This window comes from Moschus berezovskii, chromosome 12 (assembly GCF_049115385.1).
Source record: "Moschus berezovskii isolate FMDL1 chromosome 12, NW_MosBer_1.0, whole genome shotgun sequence".
Classification (NCBI taxonomy): Eukaryota; Metazoa; Chordata; class Mammalia; order Artiodactyla; family Moschidae; genus Moschus; species Moschus berezovskii.
In genome coordinates this window covers 52660431-52681342 of record NC_142471.1, presented here as the reverse complement: position 1 = coordinate 52681342, position 20912 = coordinate 52660431, and the positions used below count along the sequence as shown (strand labels likewise).

At 36.8% G+C, this 20912-nt stretch overlaps 1 protein-coding gene across 5 annotated transcripts in view; it reads left to right on the top strand.

The window, feature by feature from the left end:
- PRKG1 (protein kinase cGMP-dependent 1) overlaps positions 1 to 19948 on the top strand; it is a 1472222-nt gene extending 1452274 nt beyond the window's left edge. For all 5 annotated transcript variants that reach the window (XM_055425188.2, XM_055425187.2, XM_055425186.2 and 2 more), the window contains 6 exons: positions 2500 to 2641; positions 4148 to 4311; positions 12390 to 12512; positions 12595 to 12657; positions 13858 to 13924; positions 15401 to 19948. In XM_055425188.2, coding sequence (XP_055281163.1) covers positions 2500 to 2641; positions 4148 to 4311; positions 12390 to 12512; positions 12595 to 12657; positions 13858 to 13924; positions 15401 to 15499 — 658 coding nt within the window. In that variant the 3' untranslated portion in view covers positions 15500 to 19948. The remainder of the gene's footprint in view (positions 1 to 2499; positions 2642 to 4147; positions 4312 to 12389; positions 12513 to 12594; positions 12658 to 13857; positions 13925 to 15400) is intronic.
- Positions 19949 to 20912: the final 964 nt, after the last annotated feature.

Sequence of the window (20912 nt, the reverse complement as noted above, 5' to 3'; positions counted from 1 at the left end):
AAGTCGCTCAGTCGTGTCCGACCCTTAGCGACCCCATGGACTGCAGCCTACCAGGCTCCTCCATCCATGGGATTTTCTAGGCAAGAGTACTGGAGTGGCTTGCCATTGCCTTCTCCGAATATGCTGTCTAGGTTGGTCCTAACTTTCCTTCCAAGGAGTAAGTGGTTTTTAATTTCATGGCTGCAATCAGCATCCGCAGTGATTTTGGAGCCCCAAAAAATAAAGTCTGACACTGTTTCCCCATCTATTTCCTATGTGAGCTTTTAATTCAGACAAATGATATCTCAAAGAAATATGCTGCTCTTGATAGACAAACATATCAAAGATGAAAGAACCTTTTAGATACTACTCTATCTCTTTTGCAATACACAGGATTATATAGTGTCAGGGCTTCCCTGATGGCTCAAGCAGTAAAGAATTCACCTGCAATGCAGGAGACTTAGGAAACATGGGTTCAATCCCTGATTAGGGAAGATCCCCTGGATGAGAAAATGGCAACCCACTCCAGTACTCTTGCCTGGGAAATCTCATGGACAGAGAAGCCTAGTGGGCTACAGTCCATAAGGGTGCAGACAGTCAGACATGACTGAACACAAATGCACCTAATCCCTTTTCCAATACACAGGATTATATAGTGCTAGTTCTGCAAAGATAGCTCCAAGTCAAAAGATAATCGTAGCATATTCTCTACCATTCATTTCCTAATATAAATGCAGTTAGGCGACTGAGCATGCTCACATTCTTAATGAAACTTTTTATTGTCCTTATAAGTTCAAATTGTTCCACCCAGGAATTGTTGTAGAAGGATATTAGGAACTTAGTTATTATAGTTAAGATTCTAAGAAGTAGATATCACTTAAGCTTCAAATTGTATTTCAAAAAAAGACATTCCCTTTGGAAAGAGCTAATTATTTCAGTGACAGCTCGGAGGACATCAGTAGTTGAAATGAAGACTAGAACTTTCTGGAGGAGGCTACATATTTCTAAAACATGAGCTGAAAGACGGCTGCCTTAGCCTTAGAGTCACTGATCGATTAGTTTTGCAGAGTAGCGGCAATATTCTACTTTTCAGTTTGTTAGAATTTACTCATTACTGAAAAAGAAACAAATGTGAGCAAAATGCAAACTGGTATCAGTGACTCTCATGAAAGCAAATTCCAGGTCCCTACTTTGTACATTCCCCAAAACCTGCTCTCCTGTTATATCTTAGCCACCTCAAGAGCTAATGAGCTAACGTTCACACTAACTGTCATGAATTTTCATGAAATTATTTAATTGCATTTACTACTGTTTGAGAAAGAAGGGGGAATGGGAGGCAATTTATCTTTCTAAGGGATTCCATGGTGGGGGGATGAGGACTGGTAAAGTATAAAAGTTTTGCCCTAGAGCCAAGGAGTTAACATTAGATGATAAGATTTTTCCTTTTTTGTTATTTCATTAAATAAACACACACAGAGAGAGAGACAAAGAGCTTTGTTGCTAAACACCATAATTGAGTTTAAACATTCCTTTCCAATTACCTTTTTCCTTCTATTTATCTTTTAGCTCTATCTTGTGGCTCAGCTGGTAAGAATCCGCCTGCAATGGTTTGATCACTGGATTGGGAAGATCCCCTGGAGAAGGGAAAGGCTACCCACTCCAGTATTCTGGCCTGGAGAATTCCATGGACTGCATGGTCCGTGGGGGTGCAAAGAGTCAGACATGACTGAGTGACTTTCACTTTCACTTTCCTTCTAATAAGAAGGCAGTAGCACAGGAAACAGATAATGTCTGTCTTCCTGGCAGAAGTTTCAAACAGAAGAATACTTAGGGACTTCTCTGGTGGTCCAGTGACTGTGCTCCTAATGTCGGGGGCTCAAGTTCGATCCCTGGTCAGGGAACTAGATCCCATATGCTGCAACTGCAAGTTCTAATGCCACAACTAAGACCCAGCACAGCAAACTAATGAAATAAATATATTAAAATAAGAAGAATACTTAGATTGATATGCTCTTATCAGTAGCATTGTAACTCATTTCCAAAGTGGTTCTTTGAAAACATTAACTTTTATTCACCTTCTCAGGAATTATATCTGTTATTATTTAGAAAGATTCAAAAAGCAAGCTAAGAATAAATATGACTACACTCATACTCTCTTCTTTAAAAAACACCCCTTGGTAGACAGGGTCTAAAATAGAATTTGCCTCTCTTCTGCCTACCTCTCTGTAACTGTGCCTTTTGAGATTGTAGTGGGTTGTTGGGAGGAATTCAACATGAAACATGGTAAATGGCTGACCTCTTCTTCAGTATATTCAGGAAGTTAGAGCAAACAATTCTTTAACTTAACCCTTAAATGGTTTTTAAAACCCAATGCAGTGGTAGCCATATGACATTTGGAGAGTAGGACATTGGTCTTTGGGGTCAAATTTTGACATAGGAATAGAGTGAAATAAGAAATTAAAACTTATTAGACAAACTAATTTCTTTCATACTTTTTATTCCCTATTTTCTGTATCTCAGGGGGTCATTTGAAGATTCTACAACCAGATTTTATACAGCATGTGTGGTAGAAGCTTTTGCCTATCTGCATTCCAAAGGAATCATTTACAGGGACCTCAAGCCTGAAAATCTCATCCTAGATCACCGAGGTTATGCCAAACTGGTCAGTATGTTTCACATATGGTTTCTGCTTGCATTTTAAATACTAGTTTTTGAAGCCGTGTTCATTTGTGAACATTACAATCTCATTTTTCTTTTAATATATAACATTTTTAAAAATAGGTTTCAGCATTACTGTTTTCAACTGACTATTCTTTCAAGTTAAATAGGGTTATGAGAAATTAAATTGGCTAGCTTTGAATTAATGAAATCCTGGCAAAACACCCTTAAATAGGTTTTAATCATGCTTAATCACATGTATCTTCAACCCAGAAAAGCTTCTTAGAAGTCCTTTTTCTAGCTGGCTTTCTGACATCCAAAGGGAATAGGAATTTGTATTATGGAGAATCATTATTTTAGATTTAAGAATAATGCTAATACGACTGCCCTGGTGGTCCAGGGGTTGGGAGGCCCGATACAGGGGACACGGGTTGATCCCTGGTCCAGGAGGATCCCACATGCCATGAAGTAGCTGAGCCCACGCAGCACAATTACTGGAGCCCATGTGTCCTAGAGACCATGATCTGCAACAACAGAACGTACTGCAACAAGAAGTCTACACATCGCAACTAGAGAGTAGCCCTTGCTCACCACAACTAGAGAAAAGCCCCCACGCAGCAATGAAGAGCCCCTGCACTGCACCAAAGACCCAGCATAGCTAAAATAATAACAACAATTATAGTGAAAAAAATGGGCTCTACAGGCAATGTTATCCAGTCCATGTTAATAATAATATTATTAATAATAAAATTGGTCAAGAGCTCTAAAGATTTACTGTAGAAAGGAAGTTCTCTTATTTTAAAATGCATAACTTTTGTAGATTTTGCATCTTTCAGTCTCAGATTCTACTTTTTAAGTTTTTGTAATTTTTATTCAACCTATGGTTTTCAAAGAAATTTATATGCCATTAATAAGTAATTAGTGGCAATTAATTATTTGTATTCTCAACCAGTTGCTTTAGCAAAAATAGGGTTTCTGCATTTAAGGCTCCTCCTTCAAAAGTTTTCTAGGACAATGCAGACTACATTTCAATTTTATCTCTGTTGCCTAAAGACAGAGCTATTGGTTCCATAAGTTTGTTATTCAGTTCCTTCAACAATAAAAATAGCTTCTCAATTAATAGTAAATGAATTATCAACTTCATTAAATCCAGCAGATATCTGGAAAATATGTCCAAGTAAAAGAGAAATTATTTGTTTATGCCCCAATCTCAACTGGCATGAAAGAAAGAAAAATGGAAAGTATTTCTGCAAAGAAAGGTTTGCCTTTATTTTCATGATGTGAATTTTATCCTATGTTAAGATTTCCACTTTTCCTGTTGAAACTGAACTGATCAGGAAGGCTTTGTTTGTTTGAAATATAGAGGTGACTTCTTTTAGAAGACAGGACTAAAATAGTTTGCATCCATTTTTATTTTATGATTATCATCAGTGTACTTCAACAAAGTAACTTTTCCACTTTTAAGCTTAATCAGAAGTGGCTTGAAATATCTTGTTTCTCTCTTTGTAAGGTTGATTTTGGCTTTGCAAAGAAAATAGGATTTGGAAAGAAAACATGGACTTTTTGTGGGACTCCAGAATATGTAGCCCCAGAGATCATCCTGAACAAAGGCCATGACATTTCAGCCGACTATTGGTCACTGGGAATCCTCATGTATGAGCTTCTGACTGGCAGGTATGGACATTGGTAGAGAACCGCCAATAGATAGACCAGCAAACAGCTACTCCTTCCTGCCTTTGTCACTCTGATCAGACTGTCTTAAAGTACTTTCACAGATCTTGTTACCACACTTTTTAATTAGTTACGCAGATAACCACAGAGAAGGCAATGGCAACCCACTCCGGTACTCTTGCCTGGAAAATCCCATGGACGGAGGAGCCTGGTGGGCTGCAGTCCATGGGGTCGCTAAGATTCAAATATGACTGAGCGACTTCACTTTCACTTTTCACTCTCATGCATTGGAGAAGGAAATGGCAACCCACTCCGGTGTTCTTGTCTGGAGAATCCCAGGAACGGGGGAGACTGGTGGGCTGCTGTCTATGGGGTCGCACAGAGTCAGACACGACTAAAGCAACTTAGCAGCAGCAGCAGCAGATAACCAGGGATTCTTAAAGCAAAAACTAAAATGGGTCAGATGAGTGCAACAAACTCAACATCAACTCTTGCTCTCATTATTTATATATATGTGAATGTGGAAGGATCTAGTGTCTTTCTGTGAGATCTGAGCTTAGTCATTTAGTCAGCAAGAAAGATGATAGTCATAAAAATATAGTCTGTTTTTCACAGAAGTTAAGAGAATCTGTTAGCAATTGTTTTATCTAATTGAAATGTGAATGCAGATCTGTTGTGTAATAATATTGTAGTTACCAACAACTAAAAAAGGTACTGCAGATACAACCAGGTATAAAACAGATCATAAACTCAAGGAAAAGAAAAACAAATAACACCACGAAGCCTTGGGGTCACTCAGCACAATGATTAAGAGGGTCATGGTCATTATAAAGTAAAGAGTTCAGAAGAAGGTTAAATTTGTCCAGAGAGGCTTTTGAAGCACATAGGACTACCTGGATCTTACAGGAAGAATAATAAAATGTACAGCACATTCCAGCCAGAGGTATAGCTTAAATAGAGGGAGATCGATCCTGGGTGTTCATTGGAAGGACTGATGCTAAAGCTGAAACTGCAATACTTTGGCCACCTCATGCGACGAGTTGACTCACTGGAAAAGACTCTGATGCTGGAATGGGTTGGGGGCGGGAGGAGAAGGGGACGACCGAGAATGAGATGGCTGGATGGCATCACCAACTCTGTGGACATGAGTTTGAGTGAACTCAGGGAGTTGGTGATGGACAGGGAGGCCTGGTGTGCTGTGATTCATGGGGTTGCGGAGAGTCGGACACGACTGAGCGACTGAACTGAACTGAACTGAACTGCGCAAAGACATGAAAAGGGCTGATGGCAAGAAATGATGGAAAATCAGTAAGAGTCACATTTTAACAATAATGAATGCTATACCTGAGTGTTTGGACTCCATCCAGAGAGGCAATCATTGAAGAGTTTCTGATAAAGGAGTGACATGTGTTACAGTATTTAAGAAAAACAATCTAGTGGTAATGTGTAGAGCAAATTGGAAGGATGGGGAAGCTAATTTGAAGATCATTCCAATAATTCAGATCTAAGAAGAAGCATGCAGTGTAATGTAATGAATTAATTATGAAAACCTAGTAGCTATAGTGAAAATGAGAAAGATGGCACTTTTGGTCTCACGGTTATGAAGATACAATGAATCTATGAAGTACTTAGAAAATCTAGAACATAAGAAGCACTTCATTCATGCTAACAGCTACTCCTAGTACTACCATTGCCAAGAATAGTTATGTGGTGGTTTTTTATTTCACTTGTGGACATTGTATATCACTACTCTTGAAACACTTATGTTGACTTCAAATTAATAGACTTTACTGGTGTTTTCTGTTAATTTTAGATGAAAGATACATAGGCAAAGGTAGCTAAATAATATACAGGAGAAATGATTCAAAGAAACAGAAAGAGTTCAGACAAACTGACCTAGAATTTCTCTGTGGCTGTTAAGAATGATCTCTTTAAAAAAAAAATCTTCAAAGATATCTGAGTGTTCATAGATGACACAAGTTGTAAACCTGCAGAGTTCAGAAACAGTACAAAGCTGAAAATCAGATTATAAGCAACATAAAGTCATATATAAGCAACAGAAAATAGAATAATAGCAATTAAAACCCAACCAGGGAGAGAGTAAACAGACTTAGGGAAAATAATGGAAAAGAAGAAAAAAAGGATATATAAATTGTTACAGAAAGAAGATACAGAAGTCAAAGGAAATAGAAAAAACAACTATGTATATGCAGGTGATGCTGTTCAGTCACTGGGTCATGGCCCCAACTCTTTCTGAGCTCAGGAACTGCCCAGCTCCTCTGTCTGCTATGTATATGAAGAGATGATTACAAATGTGATAGAAAACATACTCAATTAGGTAACAGAAAACCCATGACACAGACTTGACTCAGGGGATCCTTTTGCTCGGCAATGACCATGGGGAAACAGATTCAGAGTAATAACACCACCATGTGTCCTAGTATAATTTGCTAGCTTCAGTGATATAAATAATAACATAATCATATGGGTCTCTAAGCTACAAAAGCATTTCATATATGGGATGGGACTGAATTAAAGTTGGCCTCAACCTTCTCAATAGTACCTTCAATGCCAAAAGATGGAATATCAAGAACTATGTAGTTCTGAGAGAGACAGAGTATAACAACTAACTTGCACGGGATTAAGTTATTCTTAAAATATAAAGACAATAAATAATGTGGATGTCCCAGGCCTTTCTTGGCAACACTACTGAATGACCAAGTCAACTAAGAGATGAATCAAAATAACTTTGGTTATTAAGCAGATAGAAACATTAAAATCTTTGGCAATCTTAAAAGTTTCAGGTGGGAGAGAGAAGGTAAGAAAAACTACAGGCATACTTATTTGTCATTGTTCACAATTAGGAATCTTAAGTATTTTTTACAATTGAATGTCATTATAAAAGAAAAAACTCCAAAGTCAGTTTTTAAAATATTTTTTCGTTTTTTGATTTTATTGGAGTATAGTTAATTTACAATGTTGTGTTAGTTTCAGGTATAGAGCAAAGTGATTCGATTATAAATAAATCTACTGTTTTTCAGATTCTTCCTAATATAGGTTATCACAGAATATTGAGTAGAGTTCCCCATGCTATACAGTAGGTCCTTTTTTGTTATCTGTCTTATATATAGCAGTGTGTTTGTTCATCCCAAGCTTCTGATTTACTCCTCCCTGCTATGTTTCCCCTTTGGTAACCATAAGTTTATTTTCAGTATCTGTAAGTCAGCTTCTATTTTATAAATAAACTCATTTGTTTCTTCTTTAAAAATTAGATTCCATATGAGTGATATGCAATATTTGTCTTTCTCTGACTGACTTCACTCAGTGTAACAGTCTCTAGGTACATCAGCGTTGCTACAAATGGCATTATTTTGTTCTTTTTTATCACTGAGGAATATTCCATTTTATAGAATATATGTACCACATCATCCTTACCCTTCTATTGACAGACATTTAGGTTATTTACATGTCTTAGCTATTGTAAATAATGCTGCTATGAACATTGGGGTACATGTATCTTTTCCAATTAGAGTTTTCTCTGGATATATATGCCCAAGAGTGTGATTCCTGGGTCATATGGCAACTCTATTTTTAGCTTTTTAAGAAACGTCTATAATCTTTTCCTTAGTGGCTACACCAATTTACATTCCCACCAACAGTATAGGAGGGTTGGTTCCCTTTGCTCCACACTGTCTCCAGCATTTATTGTTTCTAGATGTTTTTGATGATGGCCATTCTGACCAGTGTGAGGGAATACCTCAATGTGGGCTTCCCTGGTGGCTCAGAGGGTAAAAACGTCTGCCTACAATAAGGGAGAACCGGGTTCGATCCCTGGGTCAGGAAGATCCCCTGGAGAAGGAAATGGCAACCCATTCCAGTATTCTTGCCTGGAAAATCCCATGGACTGAGAAGCCTGGTAGGCTACAGTCCATGGAGTCGCAAAGAGTTGGACACGACTGAGCGACTTCACTTTCAAGCTCTATTTAGGTCTTAACCCAACCAAAAGTGGGAATGTTTGTTTTTGTGATATAAAACTGCATGTTTTCCTCCAGGAGTTTTATTGTATCCAACATTACAGTTAGATCTTTGAGTTTTGTGTATGGTGTTAGAGAGTATTCTAGTTTTATACATAGCTGTCTGGTCTCCACAGTACCACATTTTTAAGAGACTGTCTTTATTCTTGCCTTGTCTGTTGTAGATTGACCATGGGTATGTGAGTTTATTTCTGAGCAAAAAATGTTTTCTTAATTTAAGAGACATTTAGGAATTAATATTGTTGGTGAACAAGTACATATTGAAATTCAGCATTTCTTTCAGTTTTATCCTCATGTTAACTTCAAGCAAAATTAAATTGAATAGTTTTTTGAAAACTTTGAAAAGCATGGATATATAATAATCTTGTAGGTCTCTCCATCTACATAGAGAAATGTATGAAATTATATTTGTAAGTATCTATTATTATTTAAGGGCATTGGGTGATTTTTACTTTTAGGTAATTTTATATGTTTCACGTATTGCAAGAATATCTTGGAAAAAACATACATGACTTGGAGAAACAACAAAAGTCACCTTTAAGAAGTGATTTTTGTTGTCTTTCTAATGAAAGTGAAAGTTTCTCAGTCATGTCCAGTTCTTTGTGACCCCATGGACTATACAGTCCATGGACTTCTCTAAGCCATAATACTGGAGTAGGTAGCCTTCCCCTTCTCCAGGGGATTGTCCCAACTCAGGGATTGAACTCAGGTCTTCTGTATTGCAGGTGGATTCTTTACCAGCTGAGCCACAAGGGAAGCCCTGTCTTTCTAAGATAAATATAAAAGCAAAAATATAAGTTAGATAAAACATGAAGTTGTTAACAATAAATCCAAGATATGGCAGTGCTTCATTTTTATAGTAAAAATAAAAACTGGCAAATTACCTTGAAAGCAAAGAGAATATTCAACCATAACATTATATAAAGAGAATATCCTTAAATTCTAGGAGAATACTAAATAGAACTGAATTTTAATACATTATAAAAAGTGGTTTAAACTGACAGGTAACAGTTAATGACAAAGTAAACAGAAAATACTTATTACACAAAAATAAGTTCAAAATGGATTAAAGACCTAAATGTGAGTCTGGACACTATAAAACTCCTAGAGGAAAATATTAAGTCCAAAACACTCTGACATAAATGGAAAAAATATCTGTTTTGATTCATCTCCCAGAATAATGGGAATAAAGCCAGAGATAAACAAATGGGACCTACTTAAACTGGAAAGCTAAGGAAACAAAATGAAAAGACAGCCCACAGATTGGGAGAAGTTATTTGCAAATGATGTGCCCAACAAGGGATTTAGTCTTCAGAATTTACAAACAGCTCATGAAGTTTAACATCATCAAAACAAACAACCCAATTAAAAAATGGGCAGAAGACCTAAATAGACATTTCTTAAAAGAAGACATACAGATGGCCAAAAATCACATGAAAAGATGTTCAGTATCACTATTCAGTTCAGTTCAGTTCAGTCGCTCAGTCATGTCCGACTCTTTGCAACCCCATGAACCACAGCACGCCAGGCCTCCCTGTCCGTCACCAACTCCCGGAGTTCACTCAAACTCATGTCCATCGAGTCGGTGATGCCATCCAGCCATCTCATTCTCTCATTGTCCCCATCTCCTCCCACCCCCAATCCTTCCTAGCATCAGACTCTTTTCCAGTGAGTCAACTCGTCGCATGAGGTGGCCAAAGTATTGGAGTTTCAGCTTTAGCATCAGTCCTTCCAATGAACACCCAGGATTGATCTCCTTTAGAATGGACTGGTTGGATCTCCTTGCAGTCCAAGGGACTCTCAAGAGTCTTCTCCAGCACCACAGTTCAAAAGCATCAATTCTTCAGCGATCCGCTTTCTTCATAGTCCAACTCTCACATCCATACATGACCACGGGAAAAACGATAGAGAAATGCAAATCCAAACTACAATGAGGTATCACCGCACAGCAGTCAAAATGGATATCATCAAAAAATCCACAAATAAATGCTGGAGAGGGTTTAGAAAGAAAGGACATCTCCTACACTACTGGTAGAAATGTAAATTGGTACAGTCGCTATGAAGAACAGTATGGATGTTCCTTAAAAAACTAAAAATAGAGCTACCATATGACCCTGCAATCTCACTCCTGGACCTGTATCCAGATAAAACCATGGTCAGAAAGGATACATGCACCCCAATGTTCATTGCAGCACTGCTTACAATAGCCAGGACATGGAAGCAACCTAAATGTCCATCACCAGATGAATGGATAAAGAAGCAGCTGCAGTGAATATATACAATGGAATATTACTCAGCCATGAAAAGAATGAAGTAATGCCATTTGCAGTCACATGGATGGACTTAGAGACTTTCATACTGAGCGAAGTCAGAGAAGGAGAAATATCATGACATCCCTTGTATGTGGATAAAGAAAGAAAATATACAAATGAACTTATTTACAAAACAGACTCACAGATTTACAGAACAAACTTATGGTTGCCAGGGGGAAAGGCCTGGGGGAAAGGGATAGTTAGGCAGTTTTCAACTAATATGTATACACTACTACATTTAAAATGGATAACCAATAAGGTCCTACTGTATAGCACAGGGAATTCTGCTCAATGTTATGTGGTAGTCTGGATGGAAGGGGATTTGTGGGGGAGAATGGATACATGTGGCTGAATCCCAATGCTGTCCCCTGAAACTATCACAGCCTTGTTAATCTGCTATACTCCAATATAAAATATTTTTTAAAAAGTCCTTGCTACAGAAAATAGGGACACAAAACTTAAAGCAGATACTATCCAACCCTTTTTAAGTAATTCATTGTTTTCAGCTTTCTCAGTAGAAGGAAATAATTTGAACTGCTATTAATAAATATGACAGACAGAAAATAATCCATAAAATATCTTCCCCCAAGAAATATGAATAAACACTGTATTAGAATGATTTCCAAGGAAATCAGCTATCTAGTCACATCATAATTATTTCTGAACTTGGGAAATGTGGTGGAAGGAGTTGACTTTAGTCACATCTGTATTCCCTGAGCCAAGCACAAAGCCACAGTCCAAGGATGGAGAGGTAAATAAACCAAAAGATTTGGTTAAGAGGGACTGGCTACTATATCCTTTCTAACAAAGAGGAGGTCTTATGTTAGGTTATCTCTGAAGGCTGATAAAGAAGGAGAAAAGGATAGGAGGAGCACTATTCTGTAGGAGCATTAGTTCAACAAATATTTACTGACAACTTACTCTGTGCTATGCATTCCCCCAGACTCTGGGAATACCAGCATGGAACTGGAAGAGAAGATGGGTATAAAACAAATAACAAAATGAAGTAGTTACAAAGCACAATAAGTGGCAAAAAAACAGTTCTATAAGAGAGTATGATAGGTGAATCTAACTTTAAGTTCTGGTATTAGATCATTACATTATGTTAGTTGATAATGGTTATATGATTGGCTGCATTAGGTTGATCACAGTAGGCCTTTTTGAGTAAGCAACATAACACTTAAGCTAAGACTTCATAAGTGAGGCATTAATCAGGAGGCCTGGGAAGAAACTTGCAGGCAAAATGAACAGTGCCCTGAGGTGGGAGAGTATTTGGTCCTTCAGAGGAGCAGAGAGAAGACTGATATGCCTGGATCCAGTGAGTGAGGGTAGAACTGGCATAAGATGGGGTCATATCAGTGATGTTCCTGTAGCCCATTCTAATGATGTTGGACTTCAAGTGTAATCAGTGAGCTTGCAAATGTGAGAAAGGGTCAAAAAATAGAAGAGGCTTTCTGAATGACTAAGGACAGCAAGAGGGGTTAGTCACCGGCACTCAAAAAGAAATGAGAGGAACAGTGGACAAACCTGACCCCATTTAAGGGTTCTGCTAAATGATTTTCTTGGCAAGGTTTCTATACCATTTTGCTGTTAATCAAGCTTCATTTCACTACACCTATTAATATATGTCTCCAAATAAGAACTGATGTCATTTGTGGAGTTGTTATAACACTGTAACTTTTATTGTTTGGAAAACTAAATACTATCTCTCTTTTCATATCTGTCATTCTTGCAGCCCACCTTTCTCAGGCCCAGATCCTATGAAAACCTATAACATCATATTGAGGGGGATTGACATGATAGAATTTCCAAAGAAGATTGCCAAAAATGCTGCTAATTTAATTAAAAAACTATGCAGGTGAGCATTTTAACCACATTGTTTTTCCCATTATGATCCTTTTAAAAAATAGATTTTTTAATAATTATTATTTTATTTTTAGGGATAATCCATCAGAAAGATTAGGGAATTTGAAAAACGGAGTGAAAGACATTCAAAAGCACAAGTAAGTGTTCTTATAACTTATGGTTTAAGAGTTCAGAGAATATTTCCCGAGGCTGATGTTTTTAAGTTAGTGATTATATAACTGATGCAACTAGTCTATAGGAGCATCCAATGAGACAGGCAAACTAGTTAGCCTTGTTATTTAAGATATTTCTAGTTCTGTCTCAAGGAGTTTATTTAGGTGCATCTGACCCTGTGACATTCTAAACAACAGATTCACTGAATTTAGTTTTTCCCAATTCCTACTAATTAGGACTTTTCCTCTCCAGCATGAAGAATAAATATATATTTTTAATTCTGAAATTTTATTCTCTACCAGAATATTAAAAACAAAAGTATGCCACCATATATCATGCCTCATTTCTTTAACTAAAACGTATTTTTTCAACCATTTCCTAATTGGATGCTATGACAGTGGAAAAAAAGTGCAGAGTACAGTCATTTTTTAAAACAATAGCAGCATCTTAAATATTAAACCTTACCCATGTTGATTGAATGTTCTAAAGCTAAACCAAGATCATATTGGTCTTTCCCTATTGGTTTCTGTAACACGCACAGGAAATTCACATCCCTACCAAAGGAATGTGTTTGCCAGAATACCTGTGAATGCCTAAAAAGCCTGCAGGAATTTCATGTAATCATTTGCTAATGATGAAACCTTTCAAAGACAACAACAAAAATCTTTGTGATATTTGGTCCCCATTTCCACAGAAAAGCCATACTCACAATACCTTCATTGTACCAAAAAAAGAAAGAAAATGAGATACGGATACATAGAGACCAAGGCAATGATGTGAAAAGGTTAATTAACTGAGGCTGCCCAGTGACAAAGATGGAAGGATAATTTTCCATCCTGACATTTCGTTCCCTGATTCTACCTTCTTAAAATAACAACCTGTAGGGTACAGGGCCAAGCATATTATGGCGTTTATTAAGTTATAATGAGCATTTTGGAACAAGGTCATGACTGAAATAACTAGAATAAAAAACAACTGGTCTTTAAATTTTTGACAGATTTAAAAAAAAAACGCATTCCACTTAATAAGCTAACATTTAAAATCTGCAATTAAATAGAAAACATTCTCATAATGAAAATGTTTGCTTACCTGTTTTCCATCAATCATGGACATCATATAAGTTGTTTTCAGAAGGCTTTAGCTGAGGTAAAATGCCTTTAACTATCTACTCTTTCCTTTTTTAGATGGTTTGAGGGCTTTAATTGGGAAGGCTTAAGAAAAGGCACCTTGACACCTCCTATAATACCAAGTGTAAGTAAACTTTCCAGCTTGTGATTGTGTGATACAGATGAAGGTATTTGTCAGTCATCAAAGATCTGCTATTTCAAAAATTTTATCCTATGATCAGCTTAAAATTTAGGAGTAATACCAGATTAACATAATGACATCTTCTAAAATCCAAACTTATAATGTGTTAAATATACAAGTGTTGACAGAAGAGTATAATGAATCTCTTTTTCCACATACTATAAAAACTGTATACATCTTTGCCCAAGAATATATTCACTACCTTATTTAGTCATATTCATAAAATATTTTAAATTTCTGCACATTCATGTTCTCTCTATAAAAGATGCAATAAGTTCTGTAGTGTGTACTTGAGAATACGTAGATGAGTTAGGATAATCTGTTATTCTTACCTTCTGTTTATGACTCCACCATGCTCTGTCTCCAAGAGTCCAATCCAAATGGCCCACATCACAACATTCCCTGCCCCGTGGTTTTTTGTTGGGTTTAGACAACAGTTCAGCTACCAGTTTCAACAGCTTTCAATTCCTGGCCAATATCGTTTCATTTGTGCTCCACATACTTCCTCCTCCCCTGCCCCCATAGTTCTTTGAAGTATTCCTAGGCACAGTTCTTTTCTTTTATTGTTTGATCAGGCTCTAAAAGAAAGACATTCTCTTCTAATATATCAGGTGTTTTGTTAAACTACTAGCCCACGAAGTGGACTGTTTACACTGTGTTAACCTGAAACAGATTTCAATTGACTGCATTTATATTTTTATTCAATACAGCATCTATCTAATAAAATGTGTTCAGTCTTAACTAATGAGGAGAGGGCTGCTTTGCACTCCTGAGCTTTTCATTTATATACATCCTTTTTCTGGGACTGATTTAAGATCACTCCTTATACAGAAACAATTGCTGTACTTATTATTTTAATTTATATGCTTATATTTATGTTTATTCACAAAGCAAAGTACAGATGTTAACTGCATTCATAAAGTTTTCTTTTTAGAACAAAGGCAGAATAAGAAACTTTAAGAGATAAATAAAAGCCTAAAGTATCCTAACTTATACTCACCAGGGGTCTCCTTTTATGCAACAGTAGTGTTAAATTAAATGGAGGACTATATATATATATATTATATGTATATAAATTATAAATATGAAGTTCTAAATATTATAGAATATGAGAGAAATTAAAGTCTGCTTCTTCACCACTTTTATTTATGCTCTGCATATTGAACTGCCAGTAAACTTGTAAGAGTTTACAGAGATGTTTTGTAATTATTTCTTTTAATCACACAGCTCATTCTTTCCTAGAGTGTAAACTCTAGAAGGGCAAAGACTATTCCTATGTTTATTCACCACTGTAGTCCTCAATACAAAGGACAAATCCGGCTCATGGTAGACATGCCAAAAATAGCCACTGACTAAGGAACGAATAAAGAATGCTTTTAAAAATCTAGCTTGAAATTCCACTAATACTCTTGTTTACAGGTTGCATCACCCACAGACACAAGCAATTTTGACAGTTTCCCTGAGGACAGTGACGAACCACCACCTGATGACAACTCAGGATGGGACATAGACTTCTAATGTATTTCTCTTCCCTGCTTCTGCCTTGCTGAAGACAGCTTTTTCTAAGACACAGCTGCCAGCAAACCTGAAGGAAAGAGAGAAGATGAGTGCTCGGGGTCACCATGATGCCTTTGATCGATGCTGCTCCAGTAACTACAGTGGCATTAGGACTTATTGCTTAGATGACAATAGTGCTCTTTACATGTTTTCTGTTTGAACCTAAATATAGCAGTTGACATGGTGGTCCTGAAGCAAAGCCTTTCACCAGTAAAGAGATGTTCTCCATTGTTGCAATGATCTTGCTTTGCTCTGATTATAATTTGAAAGACTGTAAGAAACACTTCAATCTAGTAAAAGAGTCAGTACCTTGCTAGAATTATCAAGAAGATCAAAAAATAATATATTGGGTACGATAGATTACTATGGTACAAAAACTGGACTCTTCCCTTTCTTCAAGTGAGGGTTGTCAGTTCTGTTACTGCAAGCCAGTGTATATACCGTACACAAGAGGACCACACATCTGTTGGTCACAGAGGTCATGTCAAACCAGTGCTAGAAGTTTCATGATTTTATTTCCCAGCAGTGCTGATGACGAGACTGAATGTTACCTTTCCTTTCTGACAGATTTTAAAAAATTGGTATGATAAAAGCACAACTGCTATGGATTCTGCTGAGAAATTTCATAGCAGGTATATATGCGTTTTCACAGAGGACTGAAGAAAAATCAACATGCATGATATATCTGTTCATTTCTTTTTGATAAATTGGCATGACAGAGTGGGGGAAAAAAAGCAATTCACAAACCATTTCATATTTTTTAAAATAGTGTGCTTAAAGATGGTCCTGGAAATAAATGACTAGCAGCCAATTGGTTTTTATTTGTTACCTAACACACCCTCAAACTGAGGCTTAAAATATTCCCTTTTATAAAAATAAACCCTTACGATAGGGTGGGGTGGAGAGGGATTAAGATCCATCCAAAAATATAAAAAACTATATAGGTGCTATGTATATCTTTCATCTGTAAATGTCAGTGTCTGAACAGACAACACAAATTCTAATCATTACATGTGTAGCCAGAGAATCAAGCATTTTCACTCAAGTTATCAAACCAAACTCCTGTCAGATTTCACTTATACAACATAGTCTAGGGTTGAGGGAGAAAGGTGACTAAAAATGTATTTGAACTAGCTTCCTGTCTTAGGCCTGAACCAAAAAAGGAAAGAAAGCACAAAACCACTGATTCACCAGATGAGAAACCTTAACTTTATGAGGTCAGGAACAAGAGAAGAACCTGGCCAGGTGTGAGATTACCTTTTTGTCCATGGCTGCTGCTACTGCTAAGTCACTTCAGTCGTGTCCGACTCTGTGTGACCCCATAGACAGCAGCCCACCAGGCTCCCCCGTCCCTGGGATTCTCCATGCAAGAACCCTGGAGTGGGTTGCCACTTCCTTCTCCGTCTTTGTCCATGGCAATATGCGTCTATTAACATGTGAAAGGAGGAAGGAAGGACAGAGAGAAAGAGGAATCTGCTATCTTAAAAGTAAATTAGAGCTAAATATAACAGAAATATTACAGATCTGAAATATCATACTAGCTAGGAAAAGATTAGGTTTGAAAATAACAAATTGATTTTATGGAGAAAAGAATCGGCAAAGAGTCCTTTGTTGGCAGGCCAGTTGACAACTATTAGCTGTCCTAAATAGCAGAGCCAACTAGCATAATACCTCCTTAGACAAATGTATAATTTTACAAGCTGTTATCCTGATTTGAAACTATGTGAATATGGCATATTAAATAGAGGTTTGCTTTTTTGTTTTAAAAACTCAATCAAATGTAGACATTTCTATAAAACATATGTCCAACTAGATCATTATATAGTATTCAAGAAGGCATATATTATGATTTTTGTTTGAATTTTTCACAAGACTTTAGAATATGATATATTATCAAAACAACAATCTAAGAAACATTTGGAGAACTAAAGTACTAAGGGCATATTATAAGTAATTACAATAAATTTAAAATTTTGATCTTAAGATATTATTATTCTCGTATTATTGGATTTTCCCTCCCTTAATAATTTCTCAAAATTGTTCCTCAAGATACCTTCTTCTACAGGTTTTACAAAACAATATTAAATATATCAATCTAAAACCCAGCTATTAATGCTACTTCAGAAGTTTAATATTGCTTTTAATTTAGGCTTTTAAAAATATATAATTGCAACATTACAGTCAATGTTCAGTGATTTTTTTTAAAGACAGTGGTTTAGGCATGCTAAAGGTTTGCTAGAAGATGAAACTTATCTAGTCATTTTAAATAAGAGAATCTTCTCCTGCAACTTTTAAAATATCCCAATAGCCCCAGAAATTAGCACTGACTCTGGGTTTAGAACTATGGTTCAAGTCTAAGACAACCAATATGTTCAAGTTTTGTGGGGAAGGAAGAAGCGGCATTCAGCATAATGTAACTGTAGGTCATTTCTCCCACTTGTTATTGCATCTTTGTTCATTTCACTTGTGGCACTGCATTAGACCGTCTAAAGCAATCACCAAAAAAATACAGGTGAACTACATCTTACAAGAGTTACTAAGAGAAAACATTCATCTAATATTCAACAATGAATTTAATGATGACACTAGGGCTAAAATTCATGGTTGGCTTCATAAAGCACATCTCATTTTATTTCTGAATTTTTCATGCCCCTTCTCATTTCTTACAAGAACTTCCAGATAAGTTAGAATAGAGCCAACTTGTTTGATCTGTTAACTGACTTTCTTGTTAATATTTCAAGTATGGGCTATAAGGGCTTTCTGTGTGTGCTGACTCACAGGAAAACTGAAAACTTCCAAGGAAAGGAACATCATTATACTTGAGATAGATTGACTACATTAGGGAAAATGATTTCTGGAAATTTGTTATGAATGATTTTTATGTTTCTACCTTCTTTAATATAGGAATCAGATCCACATACCATTTAAAATAAATTTATTTTTATTATATTCTTTACAAATCATAATTTTTACCTAAAATTATGGGATATGCATGTGAAGCACACATGTATACTATATAAATTCAACTACTGAATTTTTCCTGTTTCATTTCTAAAAGACTGAACTGATGGTGAACTTAAGTCAGCTACCATGAAGATAAGGCTATTAGAACTGATTTCATACAGTAGAGGTGATTTGTGCATTCTCCATAACAATGTTTTCTTTCATAATAGGACCACAGACAAATATTTATGTAAATAGATATTTTTGTGTGATATTTTGTGGTACATATAACTTTTTTTAGTGTTTCACAGCATTATTATTTCATTTAATTTGTATGGAATAAAGTTTTTAGGTCCAAGTAGACTTGAATTAATGTCCTGATTGTCAGTATTATTGAAAATTCTGTTAACTGTACTGTTATTCATCCGTCCCATAGTTTAGAACATGACCTGGCTATCTGGCATTGTTGCAAGTGCCTTAAATTCATGGCATCCTATTAAAAAAACAAATTTGGTGTTATGCTGCATGACAAAGACAAACACACCTCAAAACGTTGTCCTTTCTTAGCTTGCTGCGTTTTACAGTTCTTTCTGCTGACAATTTATAAGCCTTTATTATATAATATTGATGAATTACAGAAATGATGAAGTTGTTCTCTTATTTCTGTTCAATGTACCAGAGCTGTGTATCTGTTAATGAGATACAGCGTCATTTCTGTGAAATGTATAAATGTATGTGCAGGTCAAATTAATATATGACATACTATCAGTCTGTATACAGGTATTCCTGTTTTGCTACGTTGTGCAGATTCAGTTTAAAAAAAAAAATTAGTGCAGTCAAGTTATGAAATCTCCTTTTTTAGACTCTGTGAAAAACCATCCAACTCAAAAGAAAAATTGGAAAATGACTGCTAACCGAGCCTCATCATGAAACCAATGATGAACAAAGTGCACCACTCAACAAAACAGGATGCTTCCTCTGAGTTCTTGTATATGCAAATCACTTATAAGGCAAGTTTTCAACAGACCTAGAAAGCTAAACGTTGAAAGTGTGTTGTTAGCCCTCCTCTTTATCTGCCCTTGCATCAACAGACAGAGCTCTGGGACATAACAGTGACTCAGAGGTTTGGACTTTCCGAGTAAAGGGACATTTCTTGAAGCATCATCTATCAAATTTATTTCAATGTATGATGTTTTTACAACTGGTCAGTTCTTTTGTATTCTTACAGCTATGGTTATTTGATTGTCCTCTTACAATTTGTTCTACATGAAAGAGTCCTTTGTTAGTCAGAATGCAACAACTGTCATCCAGTGGTCACTGACCACTTGCACTCTTTTGATGTAGATTAAAAACTTTTTCATAAACTTAACCTGCTTTGATTTGCTCTGTATTTTTCCTGCAGCTGTAATTGCCGAGTGCCTGTTGTATACTTTATAGAGTTGAAATAAAAAAATAATTACTTTTGAACTTAGTTGATGTTTAATTTCAGAAAAGATTCCAAGGGCAGAATTGGTGTATTAAAACTGAAATACCATGTAGTGCTTTTGCAGAATGTCTCTATTGTAGAAAATACTTATAAATCAAATGCCCCTCAAAAAGTGATATATTATTTATTGTTTAGTTACTAAGTTGTGTCCAACTCTTTTGCAACTCCATGGACTGTAGCCTGCCAGGCTCCCCTGTCCATGGGATTTTCCAGGCAAGAACACTGGAGTGAGTTGCCGTTTCCTTCTCCAGGGAATCTTTGAAACCCAGGGATCGAACCCACATCTCCTGCATTGCAGGCAGATTCCTTACCACTGAGACTCCAGGGGAGCCTGATCTAGTACAAAAGTAATCTAACAAATCGGCTTAAAGAATTCAATAAGGTTAACATTAGGCCATCCAATATCTTAGCAGTTTTCTGTACACGACTACCATACCACCACCATCACCACTACTACCATACACTCCTTTTGGGGCTCCTGCTGCTGCTGCTAAATCACTTCAGTTGTGTCCGACTCTGTGCGACCCCTAGATGTCAGCTCACCAGGCTCCCCCACCCCTGGGATTCTCCAGGCAAGAACACTGGAGTGGGTTGCCATTTCCTTCTCCAATGCATGAAAGTGAAAAGTGAAAGTGAAGTTGCTCAGTTGTGTCCAATTTTAAGTGACCCCATGGACCACAGCCTACCAGGCTCCTCCATCCATGGGATTTTCCAGGCAAGAGTACTGGAGTGGTCTGCCATTGCCTTCTCCCCCTTTTGGGGCTACCCCCACTCAAATTCTTGAACTAGACTGAGTGCTTGCATGCTGAGTCGCTTCAGAAGCGTCCAACTCTTTGTGACCCTATGGACTGTAGCCTGCCAGGCTCTTCTGTCCATGGAATTCTCCAGGCAAGAATACTGGAGTGGGTTGGCATGCCCTCATCCAGGGTGACTTCCCGACCCAGG